General features: G+C 45.3%; 1 protein-coding gene across 11 annotated transcripts in view; it reads left to right on the top strand.

Moving 5' to 3' along the window:
• ZNF536 (zinc finger protein 536) overlaps positions 1–18,506 on the top strand; it is a 431,821-nt gene that overhangs the window by 252,799 nt on the left and 160,516 nt on the right. For all 11 annotated transcript variants that reach the window (XM_079117612.1, XM_079117615.1, XM_079117611.1 and 8 more), the window contains one exon: positions 17,319–17,471. In XM_079117612.1, the coding sequence (XP_078973738.1) occupies positions 17,319–17,471 (153 nt within the window). The remainder of the gene's footprint in view (positions 1–17,318; positions 17,472–18,506) is intronic.

Genomic DNA, 18,506 nt, shown 5'->3' on the forward strand with positions numbered 1-18,506 from the left:
TCTCCAAGGACTCCCACACCGCATTCCCAAAGCTTCTCAGCTCTCCCCAGCCCCCCACCCAGCAGCTCCCCTTGACCCTTCATCTCCATCTTGTACTCATAGTACCAGGAACACTCACTGTTAACCTCAGCCCATGTCAGGAGTCAGGAGACCTTGACTCCATCTGTTCTATCCTCACCTGGACTTGTTATTTCAACTCCATATGCCTCAGTTTTCTCACCTGTTCAATGGGATGGCAATACTTCCTAACCTGCGGGGCTGATGTGAATGGATTTAGATCATATGTAGGCAAGCAGTGAATGTTAGCCTCTGTCATGATAATAATTGTCATCATTATCGGTTAGGTTAACATTAGTTCCAATTTTGGTGTTAGTGCTATTATACTTGGCATATTTATTTTGTCCTTCTTCATGCATGTTAAACTCCTTTTGAGTAAAAATCTCAGCTCTACTCTTCCTCAATGGGAGTGTCATGCTGTTGGTCCAGACCTAGAGCTTAGCAAGAACTCTGGAATAGTACAGGAGCAATGAAGACACCTCAGAGTGTCATTGATAAAACAGAGGGGCTGGGCTGGGGAGATAGCTCAGCTGGTAGAGTGCTTGCCTCCCAAGCACAAGGCCCTGAGTTCGATCCCCAGTACCGCAAAAACAAAAAACAAAAACAACAACAAAAAAAAAAAAACAGGGGCTACCTTGGACTCATCCCTTAGTGTCAGATTCATGGTGGACAAAGTGGAGGTGGACATGAAATTGCTTCCTGCTCTTCCTCTTCTTCATGGAAGTTCCCAGAAATGAAGCAAGAATGTCCATTAATGGACCCAGATGAGAACCTTAGATAGGTCCAGCGATTTGTTCATAGGGGCCAAGGCAGAAAGGAGGAGTGGGTTCTGTTTGCATTAGCCTAATTCTTTAAAATGAACGAGGACCATGGAGAGTACCAGGCACCTCAATGCAAGATGGAAATTAGTCTGGAAATTTCCGGATGCCTCCTTTACTGTCCACCATGGTGCTCTTGGGAAACCTCTCCTTGCACAGGCCAGCAGCCTATTTTGTGTTCCTCTGCGTCTATCTCAGGCACTCCATTCATACTTGTCAGATGAATTAGCTCAGGAGTTCCAGGATGAGAACATGGAAGCCAATGCTGGGGGCCCGAACGCAGAGAGAAAGAGGCCAGAAAGTCTAAAGCTTTTTGAGCTACTTGATTGGAGCCGTCTTTCTCCCTGAAGAAATCCTGCAAAAAAAGCCCTGGAGGAGATAATAATGGTATCTTTCACAATGGAAAGGTCAACCAACATGTGTTTATTGAGTGACTCTGTGGGCCAGCCCTTCGCCCGGCTTTGTTAGTGATTATGAGACAGACACACCCACGGGGTGCCCTTGGTAAGCAGGCTGGAATCAAAACACGTGATGAAAATTAGTGAGCAGTCCAAAGCAGCATGGCACTGTGTCGAAATGTTGGGAAAAGGTTCAGAGGGACGAGGTGTGCTGGGGAGGCCAGGCAAGGCTTTGTGGCAGCCATGGAGGAAGAGGAGGAAGCTCCTGGGGTGGTGGAAAGAAGATCCAGCCTTCCAAGCCTGGAGCAGATGGGTGAAGGCCAGATGTGAACAGAGACCCCCAGCTCAGGTCAGCAGGGAGAAGGTGTCACCACCCTCTTCACTTGGGACTCACCACTGAATCCCGGGACATGGTCCTCAATTGACCTTCTGGCCACTCCATGGTCCTGATCACTGCCCTTCCTCCTGAGTCCTCTTTGAAATTTGACTAAGGTTCTGAGCACACGTTTCAGAATTTCTGGATGCAATTTGGTGTTATAGCAAAGAAATCAAAGGACATTTGCCGCATTGCTTTAAAAGAATGTTTCTTTCCCTCTTCCTCTGAGTACCTGACCCCACAATCATCACAGACTTTGAAATAATAGACCCATCATAATTATGAGAATTAGTCTGGAGGCTTCTGCCTTGTTTGCTCAACTGAGATTATTAAGAATGTTTTTAGAGGTGAAAAAGATCCTCTGGGCTGAGATGGCAAATTCAGAAAGAGGCCTACAGGGTAGGGCCAGCCAGGTAGTGAGCTGAGATGGGGAAGGGACGGACAGGGGAGGAAACACTGACTCTTCAGTCAAAGCCGCCATTGATCCTTGGCACCAAGGACCGGCTTTGGGAGATAGCAGTTTCTTAAGAGAAGCTAGAACCCCTGACCACATGTGAGTGAAATGTCCCAAATTTGTAGATGTTATAAACATATTTAGCACCTGAAAATCCTGTGGGAACCGTACCTTTTTCCTAGCCCTGCATATTATAGAAGTGGAAGAAGAGGCCCAAGATGGAAGAGAACTTGGGCTGTCATTTGGGTGGTGGGCACTGTGCATCCCCTCTACCTCCCTGATCCAGGTCCATCCACTTGAGCTGTGTGTCCACAAATATCAGTCTAATACTCTCCCATTTGTCTGCTGCCCACCATGTTTCTTTCCAGAAGCTTCTGCATGCTTACAACCAGACAGCTTCTCTTGGGCAGTTTCAAACCCACAGCAAAGAAACCAGATCAAGTCGATGCTCCAAATGCCCAATGCTGCTGTCACTGGGCAGCTGGCCTCATAATGTCCCTTTGCAGGCAGTGGGGCAATAGCAATGCAGCAGCCTGGGCAGGAGGCAAAGAAGGCCCAGTGCTCTGGAGAGTGACTTCAGTATTCTTATAGGGTATTAAAGAAACAGAGCTATAGTTAATGCAAAACTCTTTCTTTGACTTAATTTATTATAATGTATGTGGCTAAAATGTAGATCACACTGCTGTTTTGGATCTCCGTTTTGATTCCCAAAATTGCAATCATGATAGGTGGATTATAACCGTGCTTTAACATACAGATGAGGAAATGTATTCCTGTGCAGCTTCCCCCTAAGGAAAAGTCAGAGGATAAGGGGCAGGAGTTTTGAATAACCTTGCAACATTTACTTGTCTCTCTCAGTTATGGGATAGAAATTAGCATCACGGATCATGAACACTGTGTGTGCAATGCTGTTTGAATATTAGTGCACAGGGGTTTCCAAAGGGAAGGAGAAAGTGATTTTCCATATTAAAGAAAAAGTCACCAGTATCCAGCCAAGCAAAGTGGTGTTGTCTTGTCAGATTCTTATTTATTTAGTGCCAACTGTGTGCCAGGCACCTTACTAGAGACTGGAGAAGCCACAGCAAATCAGGCAGACCCAAGAGTTATTGGGGAACTGATATTGGGTGGTGCCCACTGGGGGTGAGCCAGGGGAGAGGGATGGAGGAGGGGTAGGGGAAGCTGTGAGCAAGCCTGGAGGGCCGTGGGTTCCTGGCAGAAGAAAAGGAGCATCCAGTGAGCACCACACAGACGGAGAGACCAGCATTCCTTCTTATTCTGGCGGTGCATGTGGGATGCCCCCAAGAACATATGTCTGGACAGACTTTTCCTCAGGCCCAGAAACTCAGTGGAAGTACTGAGGCAGAACCAACAGCCTGATGTACTGCCCTGGGGCCTGAACTCTGCTTTTTCCACCAGCAGCAGTCCTGGGCCAGCACCCACCCAGCTGATTACATCCTAAGGTTCTGTTTACCCAAATTATTTCACCTGTCTCACGTGGCCCAGCTCTGGGGTGGGGCTTCCGAGAGCCATAAGCTCATTGCAGAGCAGTCTCTGTGCAGATGTCAGGCTTTGACCTGGCAGGTGTGGATAGGGAGGGGCCCTGTGGTGGGAAGAGTTTTGGGCAGCCTTGAGCAGCAGGGGGACAGGTGCAGCTCCAGGGACACAGGTTAATTCTCCACCTCCTCCTCCTTGGGCCTGAACTCTAGTGGTGAGAACCCTGCACCCTGAGAAGGAGAAACTGGACAAGCAGCAGGCTGGAGCCCCAGGAGAAGTGACTGGACTGGCAGAGGACAAGGGAGTGGGAACAGGTCACACAGAGACCAGACTTCCTGTGTCATGTGTCACCTCCCTTTTTGATGAGAGCCGCTGCAGCCTCTGCCCTCTCAAATACAGGTCATCAGGACTTGGTGTTGGATCTCACACTGTTAGAAAGGGCCAGTCAGTGGAGGCTTGTTTGTACCTAAAAGAAAAAGCAGCCCCCTTAGATGGCACTGTTGAGGAAAGGCTACCCAGCCCTCCCGACACCATTCACTCAGTCGCCAGTATTTACTGAGTATTCACTCTATGCCAGGACACTAAGGGACATGGGAACAAGAAAAATAGACCCCACCCCAATCTTTACAGAGTGGACAGTATCATGGGAGAGAAAATAATAAACAGGTAATAACACACGTGAACAGATTGAGCATTCCTTAGCTGAAAATCCAAAGTCCATAATACTCCAAAGCCTGAAACTTTTGGAGTTCCAACATGATCTATACCTGACCTCATGTAACAGGCCTTAGTCAAAACATAAGTTGTAAAATTGTTGCATACAATTATCATCAGGTTATGTGCAGAAGGTTTTTATGAAACATAAATGGATTTCCTATTTAGACTTGGGTCCCAGCCCTGAGATATCCCATTGTATATGTGCAAATTTTCCAAAACTCCAAAATAATCTAGAATCCAAAACACTGTTAGTCCCAAGTGGTTCAGATGAGGGATACTCAACCTGTACTAAGCACATACTCTGACAAGGGCCGTGCAGGTAAAGTGACTGAGCTGACCTGACTTAGTCTGGAAGGTCAGAGAACATCTCCCTAAGCGAGGAGGAACTGGAGCAGAACCTTCAAGAATAAGTGGGGTGCTTGGGCAGGGTGGAGGTGGGGGTTCTGGGCTGGTTTTGAGGGGTTTGTCTTTCAGGAAGAAAGAAGTGTGTGCTGAGATTATAAGGTATGATAGAGATTTCCATCTAGTATGCCAGTAGGGCTGGTGTAGGGAGTTTAGGATGTTCTGGAAATGCCCTAGACAGACCCAGAGAAGCTGGGTGGGAGGTGAGGGAGTGGCTTCAGAACCCTTGTTAGGCATCCTTGAGGGAAGTTCCCAGGAGGTACCATAGCAACGTCCCTCAAATCCTGTCATGGTCCCATGTCACAGCCCTCTGCCCACAGATAACTCTGAAGTTCTTTCTTAATGTTGGGTTGCACTTTCCTGGGACAGAACATGGGCTGGCCAGGGGTTCTGTCAGGATACAGATTCCTCATGTGTAGGACTGACATACTGACCTGTACAGTTGTGGGCCATTGGACATCCAGATGAGTGGGGCACTTGGCAGAGATGCTGAGAGGCAGCTCCCTGTGGTGTCCTTCACCACCAGTTTTCTTCCAGATGGAACTGGGAATGTGAGGCCTGAGCTGCTGTGACCTGTCTACCCCACCTCTCCCTGCTATTTGAGTCCCCTACCCTCCTCCCAGGGCTTCCTCCTCCCAGGCCCTCACCTACTCATCTCAAAGTGATGTTTGGAAGACAGGCACACAAATGAGCTGTAAGTTCAGGGTTAGAGAATGTCGGTGGGTAATGGCTTGCTTTGCCTATGCAGGTTCCTGTCACAGTGGGTTGATGGCACAATGCACCATGACAATATGAATCCTACTTGGAATGTGCAGGGGAAGGGGTGACCTTGGAGGGCCCTGCTTGACTCCATTGTCTGAGTTATCACCTGCTGGCCTGTCATGCTTTATCTATGATTTGGACCTCCTGGTGGGGCTAAAGGGACTGCAAGTTGGGAAATTACCAGATTTCTTTCCTCTGGTGATGTCATTTGGTTTTTACCAGGGATTGTAAAATAGGTGCCTTTAATCTCATCTGACAGTGTTAGGGGCTGGGCAATGGTAGAAACTTTTGCAAATACATAGTTTAGAAGTGGCAGTTCCAGATTGGAGTCCAGAGCTGTTTATGGCAGCACCAGTGGCTTTCCTGCTTTGACCTGGCACCACTACAGGAATAAAATGTACAAAGGTCTTGCAAAGGCACCACCTGCATTTCAGGAAACATGCTGATTCCTTTGTGCTAAACACCATTATCTAATGATCTACTATTACAAACAAGGAAATTAAAGTCCATGAATCATTAGTAGTTTGCTCCCACTCACAGACTTAGCACTTCCAGAATGTAGATTCGAACTCAGATCTTAAGTCAAACAAGCCTCAGTGTTATGAGGTGTTCTAATGCCTGAGCTGGTGCCTTCAGGTAATGAACATCTGCTTATGTGTCTCCCACATGGTTGCGGAGGGCCAGGCCTTCTCTGAGCACTTTTGGGGACTACGTGGATGCTGCTTCCCTCTTCCCTACATAAGCAGAACTGCTGGTTCTTGTTCACTAGTTCCAAGGAGCAAGGGTCTTGTCAGTTCTTTGTCACTGGTCAAAATTCCTTTGGATTAGTCTGTGGGATTCCCAGAGGCTGGTAAGTTCCCTTTGAGAACTTTGCCAGTGCTTGGTACTTCTGTGATCATAGGAAGAATGTGCAAACTTGACCCTTCTGCCTGAAACTGCAAGCTAGGCAGCTAGCCCTGGAGCTAGGACCAGTTCATTTATTCACACCTCCATTCCTCAGGTAGATCTGGACACCTACTATGTGCCGGGGTGCAGGATGAAGAATCCCTGCCCCAGTCCTCTGCACTTTGAAGGCTAGAAAGAGAACTGGTGACAGAGAATGACAAAGTGCAAGCTTCACCTAGCCAGCAAAGCTAGCTGAGGGCCCACTAGGGATGGGATGTGGTTCTATCTCCAGTTATAACCTGGGAGGGATCACACACGTGAATGCATCAGAGGAAAATGAAGTTGTCAGTCAAGAACAACCAGGAATAAATTCACACTCCTGCCAATGGCTACAAAGGGGAAGACAGTGAGAACTTTGCTTAAAGTGTGACAGTCATATTGGCTAAAATGCACTGCCCTTTGAGCAGCCTGGGACATCAGCCTTGCCAGGGGCACTGAGGCTGGCCCAGGAAGGCCATTCACAGGGCATCAGCTTTGGCTGCCATTTGTCAGCAGCAGGTACCAACACAGGGGACAATAAGGACAATGGGGGTGGTCTCGGCTGTCTCCTTGGCTCCTCTGCTATGTGGCCTGAGCCAAGGCTGAAGGCTTTGTCTTTTGGAGACCCACCAGCTGGGCAGCAGATCTCCAGAAACATCTTTGTGTTGAGTCTGATTGGCAGAGCTGGGCAGATTTTTAAAAAAAAATTTTTACATGCCACATAAAATATTTATTGATAAAAGTATTGAAGAATTCAGCATTTATTCAAAATAATTTTAAATCTTGATTCGATGATGGTGTCCTTCTAATAAAGATCCTCAAATTAAAAGGGCTAGCTAAGTCCGTGTACCTCAAAAATGGCAGTAACTTCAGAGCTGGCAATTGACACTTGTTTTCTGCCACTGTTTACTCTTCAATAAAAAATGCATATTTACCATAGCAACCTCCTGATCACGTGGTGCCCTATCTTACACGCTACCCTCTAAAACAGAATAGCTTCTTAAAGAAACACACACAGTCTAATAGGCTTGCTTTTCAAATGCAAAAATGTGTTCTTTATAAGGAAGTGCTCTTTCCTGGGATTTAATGCTAATAAACACGTCATCTTTATAGAAATCATTTCCATCCCATGTCTTAAATTTTAGGACATTCATTCTGGAAGCCTGAATAAAATTACTCTTGGAGGGACTTTTTGATTATCTTGAGAGTCTGCTGATTATTTTAATATAGTTCTTAAAAACGTATATATATATATATATATATATACACATATGTATATATATTACATATATATGCACATATATACAGGCACACACATATATATATATATTTGTGTTTGCATACGCTTATATATATATTAAGCCACAGTCATCAGCATCATCTGGAAGGGAGTTTGGTGTAGATTCTAATGACCTGCCGCTTCATCTGTGATTAAAGATTGTCATCTATGCAAAGCTCAATTGCAGCCTGAATTGTTTTTCGCTGTGTACTTGGGAGAATTGCCTGTGTTGTTAGAGCTTTGGAGAAACTGCTCCAACCTGGACTTCTTAGGAAAGGAATGTGTTCCCTCGTTCAGGGGCTTTAAATGTTCTGAGTCCATAGAACTGATGACCACTGGTCTCTTCACACCCCACGGCAACCTTGCATACGTGATGTTGCTTTGGCAATATTCATGTTAAAGACCTTGGATAATTGGAGCATACCCTGTGCAGGGGGGCACTGAGATAAGTGATTTATGGACCCTACTGTATGCAGTTGTTTAAGGTATGGGTTATGATCCATCTCTACAGATAAGGAATCTGATGCTCAGAGAGGTTATGGACTTTGCTCTTGTTTTTGTAGTACAGGGGTCAAACTCAGCGCCTCACACATGCTAGGCAGGTGCTCCATCACTGAGCAGCATCCTCTTCTCTGGAACTCTGTTTTGACCTAAGGCCTTTTGAATTGCAAAATCTCTCCACTCATTCTGTAGTTTGAACCTCTTTATGAGATATAACTCTGGAAGTTACAAGTGGGGTCAAGAGACAGAGAAACTGTTGGGGAAGGGTTGAGTGAAGAGCACCTTCTTTACCAAATATTTTCCCCGGGGAGTTCCAAGTGACCTCAGTGTCAATCCAGATTTTTGAACTCCCTTCTCAAGCCTGGCAGCCTCATATCCCTGTGCTGGACTCAGGTCAGGGCTGGCATGCCACAGGTTCCTGTAGATGCCATGACCCCAGGGAGGGATGGTGTGGCTGTGACCAAGCTGTGGTCAGTGCCCCTAGGGACGCATCTGAACTGGGCCTGGTGGATTTTTAAAATTCCTTTCAGCCACATGTAAACCAGTATGAAAAACAAGAACATATTGTGAGTCTTTTATGCTTAATGGCTTTGGGGAAAATCCGATTGTGAAGTGAAGCAGGGCTCTCTGTGGCGAAGTGGCATTGTGACCCGAACTCAGTGGAAGAGAATTGCCCAGACCCCACGCCCCGGCCAGCCAATCCGACTGCAGCGTGTGCATGAGCCATTTCATAATTATCCATCATGAATGTCTCTGTGCTGCCTTAATAGATTATTTAAAATGGTGCACATACCTCCCGTGCAACCTCAAGTCGCCCCGAACTATACATACGTACAAGCTGGGAGAGGTAATTGCTTATCATGTATCTCTTTGTTCCAGACACTTTTATAAAAGAGTATGTATTATGTATGGTGTGACCTTCAAATGTCAGGAATGTGTTGTGCAATAAACTGTCAATATTTGTGGTTATAAGGTACTAGATGACTTTTACAATAATTGGAACGGCTATATTAAAAGCTTGGATCACTCAGCTGGTTAAAGAGAAAGACACAGGCCAGCGTTCATCAGGGACTTGCCTTCTGCCAACTATTAAATGAAAGATATTGCAAGGTGCTTAAGATGTCTTCTTTGTTTAAAAAAGAATATGGCAAAACATGTCTCCAGGGGAGACGTTATCTCCAAATCATCCTCTCTCCTTTCCATGTGCGTGATTCCCAGGGGGAAACTCAGCTCCACAAGTTATGGCGACTGACCAAATGCATTTTAAAAAAGATCGGTCCAGCTTGTTCTCAGTGTCATTTAGGTAAGAATTCCTGCAGTTAGATCTCCCCCGATCTTCTCCCCACCCCCACCCCCACCCATCTAGGAGGGGGCTGTAAATTATCTTAAGAGGATCTTAAAAGCTATAGTTTTTTTTTTAAAGAAAATAAATTATGTAGAAATCTTTTGGGAATTTATGCTTTACTGAAAGTAGAGCCTTCTATAGTTTTCTCTATTTTTTTCAGAGAGAAAGGAGTACTTAAATTATGAAAAAAGAAAGATATAACAAATATTTTAGAATAATTAGAATAGCAACTGGGTCATAGATTACTTCACAAATATGTGTTTGAATGTACCCTTCTGTGAATTAACGTCTCTTTGTGCTTTTGTGGGACTGTTTCTTCTGGTGCCTTTTAGTTAGGAATTGAGTACATACATGCAGGAGCAAAAGCTGCCGTATTCATCCATGGACCTCAGTATTCTAAAGAGCTTGCTCATGGCCTTGATTTTACAGTTGTACATTAGCGTTTCCTTCCACCTAGAGAAAGAGAGAAAACTTCCTCCAGGAAGTCTCCCTAGACATCCCCTGCCTTCTCTACCCTGTTGCCTGAAACTCCAGTCCTGAATTCTTGCACTGAGCACTCTGAAGCACTTCTGATATGTTGATAATGTCCTGGGACCATTTTCTCCTAGGCTAATCGAAATAGCTTTTCTGTCACTGGAGCTGATTGGAGTATCTGAATTTCATTTCTCTTGCCTCCTGTGATTCTTCTGTGTATTCAAAAGAATATTTATTGAGCACCTGCTATGAGCTGAGTACTTGCCATGTGCTAGTGATATAATGTTTCTGAATAATAACTGGACCCTGTTCTCTTGGCGTTCATGTTCCAGGGAGCGGGCAGGCAGTAAGCAGGTCAATATCCAGGTCAGCAATAGTCTGCAAGGGCCATATGTCTATAAAGGAGCCCACCAGGGAGAGAGCTATCCAGAGAGCAAGGGCACCAGGAGATTCCTTCCCTAAAATAGGGTGGTCAGAGGTGGCCTCCTGAGGCCGTGTCTGAATGAGAAGTCTCCTTGTGAGTTCTGGGCAAGAGAGTTCCAGAAGGAGGGGCAGCAGGAACAAGGTGCTCAACAAGGAACCAGCCTTGGGGAGCTTTCAGAGAAAGATGGGGGCTGGAACACAGGCAGGGCAGCAGGAATGAGGTCAGAGCAGTTGTGGGGGCCCCTTGGGCAGGGGCTTGTGGACCTTGAAGAGTTGAAGGTGACTTTAAAGAGCAATGAATCCAGGAGACAGTCTGTCCCTTGAGGGAACTAGGTACTAGGAACCAGGCTGTACCAGGGGACAGCAGCTCCCTGGGCTGTTCTGCAGATTCATTCTTCTCTCTGCTTCTCCTCACCAAGGCCAGGTTCCTGGGTGACTTAATTGCCCTGGCTCACCCTTGTTGGTACCTGAACTGGGCTACAGCCCACTGTTCCTGACCAGGATAGAGGGAAGAGGGGTGTGCAGAATCCAAAGCGCATACCACACCTGATGTTGCAGTGGATTCTGTGAATCCCACACCCTGCCTCTTACATCATTGGTTCACAGTCCCTACGCTGCCCCCATTTAGCTCAGAGCTGACCCTCAGGGCCACAAGAGCCAGCAGCCAGAGGATTATAGGGGATACTGTCAACAGCAGCATCACATAATACAGAAGGGAAGAGACCCCCATGGGTGGCCCAATCACCAGCAGGAGAGTTTCACAGACTCCCCAGGCGATTAAGAAAGGGCTCTGGGCTTGGTCAAACCAGAAACACATTTGGCCCGCAATGCTTGATTTTAAAGCCCTTGTGTATTTTAAGGGAAATTTAATCCATGTGTTTCTGATTCATTTTCACTTAACTCATCAAAATGTTGCTCTAGAGAAGCTATTTGAAATCCTAGTATCTTATATTTTCTCTCTTAAAAAAAAAAAAGTTTTAGCCTCTTAATGACCTATTTTCCCAATTCCAGAAATCCTATCTTGCCAAAACCAAATGGAGTTCGGCTCAACTTTGAGTTTGGGGTGAAGGTGGGAAATGGTGAAACTGAGAACATTCCACCTTTCCACCTCACATGCTCTGGGGTCAGACCAGTCCCCTGTTCCCAATAACCCCCAGAGAAGCAGGATTTTGCCTTCTTATAAGTGGGCATCCTTCTTGGAAACAACTCTCTGTTTAAACAAATACTTCCACCCATCCATATGAATACTTAGCTGTTTAACTGGACTGTGTATGGCTATCATAAAACTCAGAGCTCTGATGAAACAATAGAAACAAGTTAATACCGACCCCAAGCCACGAGTTACATCTTCCAAGAACTAAGTACAGTTGTTTACAGTGATGTTATAGTTTTATGCATACCATTAATTTTTAAATCATTTTTTTAAAACCAAAGGGGGACCTTCTTTTTGAGCTTGACCTTGAATCTTTGCCACCATGATCACTGTTTTATTAGAGCCTATTAATTTTAAAGTTTTCAAAATCAGGGAAAGTGTTAAGCTTTTAAGAGGAACTGTATATTCCTTAGGACTTTCTCCAAGGTGTCAGTTATTTAACACTCCTGAAAAGACCTTAGAGCTTGAGTACATGTAGACAAAGACATTAAGAGAGAGGTGAGTTTTGGGGTTTTGCTGAACAGCCCCTCCCCTCTTCATCTCCACAAATAGATTTTTTCCCCCTCCATTAATGAAGTGAGAGCTGTGCTTTTGAGGTCTCTTTGCACAAGGTAGACTTTCAGAATTAACTGAGAAGTCATCAGGGAAAATGTATTTACTATAGCACTGGAAGTTCCACAGAAATTAAAATACCGTGGCATTTTATGCAACGAAGGAGTAAATGCCCAGGTGTCCAAAGAGCACCATTTTCATGCGAGGATGCTGGGGTGATTCTCCATCCACTGCATGGATTTCAGCACCACTACCAAACATCCACAACATCATCATCAATGCCATTTTTCCATTTTTTTTTTTTTTTTTTTTTTTTTAGCAGAAATCTTTCCAAAATGTCCTCCTGGGAGTTATGAAGGATCAGGCAGTCTGTAGTTAGGATGAAGTAAGAACTGAGAAAACAGGCACAATTTTTAAAAATAACTGTCTTTCTTTTGTCTCATGTTCCTACTTTGAGCCTCTGGCTCTGACTCTGTCTCTCATTCTGTGAATTAATAGGACTAACTGGAAGATAAGGTAGAACCCAGAACACCTCATCAGGAGGTCTATGCTTCTTAGTCAGTTCCTGACCACCTCCCATAACAGCAGTCTTCTAAAAAGTTAAAAAGTTTAAAGTTTAGCTTCGCCATGTTTTATTTCTCATTCATGAAAAGTCTAATTTGGGTCAGCTTCCACCCGTCTGGTGGCTCAGTCACTCAGGTGCTATCTACTTTGTGATTCTCCTCTCTTAATCCTGGTGTTGCAAGGTACTGTGTCTGGGGAGATGCAGAGGTGCAGGCTTACTTGATCCTCTGTGTCTTTTTCATCCATTGGTGGAATGAGTCACCTGGTCTCAACTTAGCACAGAGGATGTTGAGAAATGGAGGAGTCCATGAAATATTCTGGGAGCATTTACTATCCCTTTGATAATCATTTCTTCCCATCTCTGGAAGATTCATCCCCAGTTTCTTATTTAGTTCTGGCGTGAGGGTACTATGAGGCAGTGGTCAGAGAAAGCCTGGGGTGGACATGGATTCTTTCAGGAAGACAGAGCTGAAGGACCCCGCGAGGCCCTTGGGTGAGAAAGGAACCAAAGGCCAGGGGAGGCATGAAGACACTTGCCCAGGGACAGCCGGGCTTCACTATCCAGGAGGAAATGACTCTACCACCCAACTCCTGGGACAGCCTTCTTGGTAAAAAAGCCTATTTTAAACAAACCAAGAAGTATGTTTAAAGATAACCTGCAGGGAAATCTGCCCTTAAGTTACAAAATCATTTTATGAACCAAGTTTTCAAATTCTAAACATATCATATATTAATAAGGTTGAGTGTATAATGAGGCAGCCATAAATTCAAATCATGTTTGTGTACAGCAAGATAGCCAGTCTCAGGGATGGCTTTGAACAGCTACTCTAGTATCTAGACTTTAACATTTGAATCTGGGCTTTAACTTTGAATGTTAATTGTTTTTCCAAGCATCTCTTCATCTGTCTAGTACTGTCAGTTTGTGGTTCAGTGGATGACGACGCTTCTAAGAAGGTCCATGGTCATCCCCTCCACCCCTCACCCCTTTCTTCAGTCCACAGCTGTGGGTTCCCTCCCCTAGGAAGACTCAGGGAAGGTATGCTCTTTAATGTCAACTTGACCTAGGCAAACTTGCTGTACACTTGGAAGATTAATTAAAACAAGAAAATGGAAATGTAGAAGACTTGGTTTCTGACCTTGAGAAAATGAAATGAGTAAGGTCTGTTGTCTGATGGCCCCTCACTCCCAAATAATGTATTTGCGAAACAAAACTTGAAATGGTTTGCATCTGTCTCCTCTTTGTTTAACAAATAAATAACTGTCCACTTGTAGGCGCAGGACAAAGCTGGCAGGGTCATTGCTTACCTATTCCATTTCACTGACTCTAGGCTGACACTGTGGGAGGAGGGCAAATGCAGCTGGGGTGTCTCTGGAATATCACTTGTGGCAGCCATACAAAACATTCAGTGGGGTCGAGAAAAGAAACAGAGCCCACAGGAGCTATTTCCCAGCCATTTCTCCATCACACAGACCTCAGAGCAGAGCCAAGAAAAGGGTGTGTTAAGCAAAGAGATAACTGGCCGCCTGCAGCCAAATGCCCCACTCCTAGGTAGGGTGGCCCCTCCTTTCTCAGATGAGCAGGTAGGATCAGATGGTAAGTTCCAGGCTGTCCTCTGTCCTGTGTCCAATTGCTGTCTACCCACACTTTTCAAGAAAGTGTCTGATAGGAAAGAAAAGAAAAATGACAACTTAGAGGAAAGGAAATTTAAAAAACAAAACTCAAATTCCACAGATGGTCTGACCAAGGATCACGGAGGCAACTTTTCTCATGCCTCTTCCTATCTACTGCCTGCTCCCTGGAGTGGTGGGCAGGGGCCAGTGGCTGTGCTGTATGGCAGGCCAAGCCGTGGAAGTTGGTCTTGCAATTTGCAGAGGAACAGGCTTTTACACTCAGGTAGAGAAGGCACTGAGCACAGGGCCTCTTCCCCTTGGAATGGGGCTCTTTGGTTCCAGGCAGGGCGGGGCCAGCACACACCCATCTAGGTACCACTTTGGACTTACACACAGGGCCTATGAGTGTGCCGCTGGGCCAGAACTTCCCCAGCCTTCACTATACTTGGCTTCCAGCCTCCCTGGACACTTCCTGGGACCACCCACCATTCCCCTTCATCATTACTCAGAGTTTGTTTTTCTAGGAGGATTAGTCGAAGAGTAAACTCTATAGGCCTCCTGGCCCTCCCAGAAAAAACCATTTCTGTGTAAAGTGAAAATTAGACTCTTAAATCTGCAAAGAAAGCTGTTTATCTTACAAATTTATTCTTTTTATTGGGCCACACATATCCAAGATAGAAAGATAAAAGGGAAACAGATACGGGCCATCACATAGAGTGACATATACTGAGGCACAGCTCATCCTCGACTTCTGTAAAGTCTTCCAGAGGAGCACATCAGCCTTGTCTCGATATTTATCTAGAATGTGCTCTGGACAAGCACTTACCCAAAGCTCCAGGAGAAATACTCCCTCCATCAGCTCTCCTACAGCTTTTATTCAATAGCTGCCACCTTGCTGCCATTCACAGGGCGGGAGTCGGGGGGGACAATGAGAAGAAGCTTCTGGGCAAAGGGGCAGATCATGGGATAGGAGGACCTGCAGGAGTTTACCTTCAGAATCCTGCACCTGCCGGCCTCTAGCCTAAAGCCAAATTCCAGGACACGTAAGTTCTGTTTACAATTCAAACTGACAGCCGTTGGCCTCTAAACTTAGTTTGGGTGTCGTAACTGTTTTGAGTGGAAGAATACTAATGAGGATCATGGTAGTTTAAGCTGACCTCATGGTTCCAGCAAAAGGAAAACTGGGTGCTGCCAGGAGACAAAGACAGTGATTTGTAGGTTGGGGTAGGTGAAGATGGGTAGGAGGAGCTAGTGTTTCCCTAGTTTAAACCTCGGTTTGTTGACTTGGAATTGGCATTTGGCTATTGCCCTTCTGGGCTGAGGATGAACCGCCTCTGAGAGCAGCCCCTGGGACACTCGGCAACCACCAACCTAGAGCTTGGGAGGGTGGTGACTGACTTTGAGCTGTAGATGTGAATGAACCTAGTCCACAAAATGCATTTTTCATTTGTGCAAAATGGTGAGAAAAAAAGTCTGAATGATTAAACCCTTTAAATGCCTCTTCCTCTTCCAAATGGCCAGAAGAGTTGGGAAAATTAAGATTAAAAGTGGGCCTTTAATGAACTTTTCCAGGGCGATTATCTGGTCATACATGGTCCAAATGCAAAGGATGCTCCAGGCCAAAGCGCTTCCACAGTTGCTTGGAGCAAACATTCAAATAAGAATAAAGTGTGTTTGCCTTCATCTTGTTCATGGTCTATAAGTCTGTCCCTTCCGGCCATTAGCAGAGAACACCAGGAACGGATGTTGCAGAATAGAAGCAATTTGCATTTTCCATTGCTTGGAAGGTACAAATTTTATTTATTCTCATCTCTGCAGAACTCACAGATCTGCTCATTATCACAGAAGGTTCCCTTGTTCTCATAGTGGGATTTACCACAAGGCCTAGAGGGTGGGCTGGAATCTGCGGCAAGGACCCTGCTAGCCCCAGGAGCTTGGATTCTATGCCAGGCCTTCAGCTTCCAGCATTGTGGGGAGGCCTGTGACTCAGGAAGGAGTCCAGAGATGGCTCCCTCACCTCCCCTCCTTGGACATGCAGATTCCCAACTTCTGCTCTGCTCCCCTGATGTCGCCTCTGCGACAGTGTGATGTCAGGCCTTGGGGATTGCAATAACATATCCTCCAACCACTAGATATTTTCACAGTTTTATTTACTATTATGTCCCATCATTTCTGTGCAGAAGGCAGCCGTATGTAAATTTTATTCCATTTTCTAATGGTTTGGGTTACATAACAAATAACAGCAGGAAGGAAAATTTGTATTGATACTTTACAGAGGAACTTCTCAAGTCACTGCATGGAGATTTAAATGCAGGGCTCTAAGTTTATGGGAGGTTTGCAGCTGAGTTTTTGCACATGACTTTGAATATGCCACTATATGTTTATCATGGGCTAATTGTGGAACCACATTTCCATACTTTTTCTTCTCCCTTTCATGCGATTACACCAGCCAGCAATGGATACAAGACTCTACAAGGAAGAAATGATCGGTTTTGGATAATTTTCTTTCCTGTCCCAAAATAGCTGTATGTCTGCATGTCTTTGGGAATCAGCTGAGATCCTTTCTTTTTATTTATTTATTTATTTTTTATTTTTTGCCAGCTATAATGCAAACATGATTTGGATCCTATAGTGAACTCTCCAGCTAGCCCATATTATAAATTAATCAGATTCCACAAACACCCACATTTTTAAACTTTTGGAAAAAATATATTTAATAGGAACTAAGCAAAAGAAGAAATCAAACCAGCTGCTGACACAGCTGTTTCTTCTCTTGTTTAATTCAGTTCAATATAAAGGTACCATATGCTGCTTAAAATGATGATAGGAAAGATGAAATAATTTAAGAGAATAACAAGAAAATACATGAATTGTCAGCATTCTGTCAGATTTAAAGAATGAAATAGACAGGTGTAGTATTGACATGTTTAACTTTGTGTGGTGTTAGCAGTTTTGGTGTGAACAACTTCTGACATGTGCTGAAGTGATGTGAGAATGCTTCTCCTCCACTGCAGACATTGGCGAGGAGGCTGGGAGATCCGCTGGTGTCCAGCAGCCGGCGCTGCTTCGCGACAGGAGCCTGGGCTCGGCCATGAAGGACTGTCCGTACTGTGGGAAAACTTTCCGGACATCCCATCACCTTAAGGTCCACCTGAGGATACACACAGGTGAGAGAGCTGGGTGCAGCTGGGGACACAGGACAGAGGAAGAGGTGTAACCACCCCATCCTCTCCTGGCCATGTTTCTGGCCCAGGTCCACAACTGTGTCAGTCACTAACACTGGAACGTCCTCAACGGGCCTGTCTGTAGGGCACTGGTGGGTCAGTGATGACCTTAACTTCCTGATGCTTTAATGATCACCCTCCCAAATGACACCATCCCATGTGGTCCAGGTCTGGGATAATGATGTTTTATCTGAGCTTCAGGGCGTTGTGCTGATGATGCTCTTCTACCACACTGAAGTAGTGCCTCCTGACACCCATACTTGAACAAGGAATCTTTTGGGTGGAAGTGATGGGACCCAGCTTGACCTCTCAAGTTCAGAAATGATTAAGGAGCTCCTTCAAATGGCCAGGAAGCCTGGCCTTTGGCCCAGCTGGGGTTACAAGGCCATCGCTGGGGCTGGACAGACGGAGTCAGCCTGCTCATGCTACATGCAGTGGAGGTTGGGGGACTCATGGCTCTGTCTCCTCAAAAGAAACATCAAGATGCTCTTAGCCAAACAGAGGAAAATGGCTACTGGACTGCTCTGGCCATTTCTCTGGTTTTAGCCTCATACTAGCCCTCTGCATTAAGGACTTCTTTTCTGCTCTCTGCCTGGTACCTCAGCCGTCATCCTTTTTAGCTTTTTTGCTAGTTGTTTGTATGTTGCCAATATAAAAAAAAAAATCTATCTGAGATATGGACACCTCCATTTTCTTTGATTTTTCTCCTGACACTTTATCTATTGGAGTATGAGCTGCTTCAGAGGATAGACAAATATGCCATCTATTTTCAAAAATAATTGTGGTCTATTTCCCAAGGAATCAATAATGCTCAGGGTTGTGCAGGGATATCGAGTACATACGGGCCTCGTCTGCATCGTGTAGTTAAAGACAAAGAGCCTTTTACATGGAACCCACCATGCCCACACATCTCCCTGACACCGAGAGGAGTTCTGGGGACAAGTGACTGTGTGCAATAGGCTACCTTCTCATTGATAG

This window comes from Sciurus vulgaris (assembly GCF_902686455.1).
Source record: "Sciurus vulgaris genome assembly, chromosome: 17".
Taxonomy (NCBI): Eukaryota; Metazoa; Chordata; class Mammalia; order Rodentia; family Sciuridae; genus Sciurus; species Sciurus vulgaris.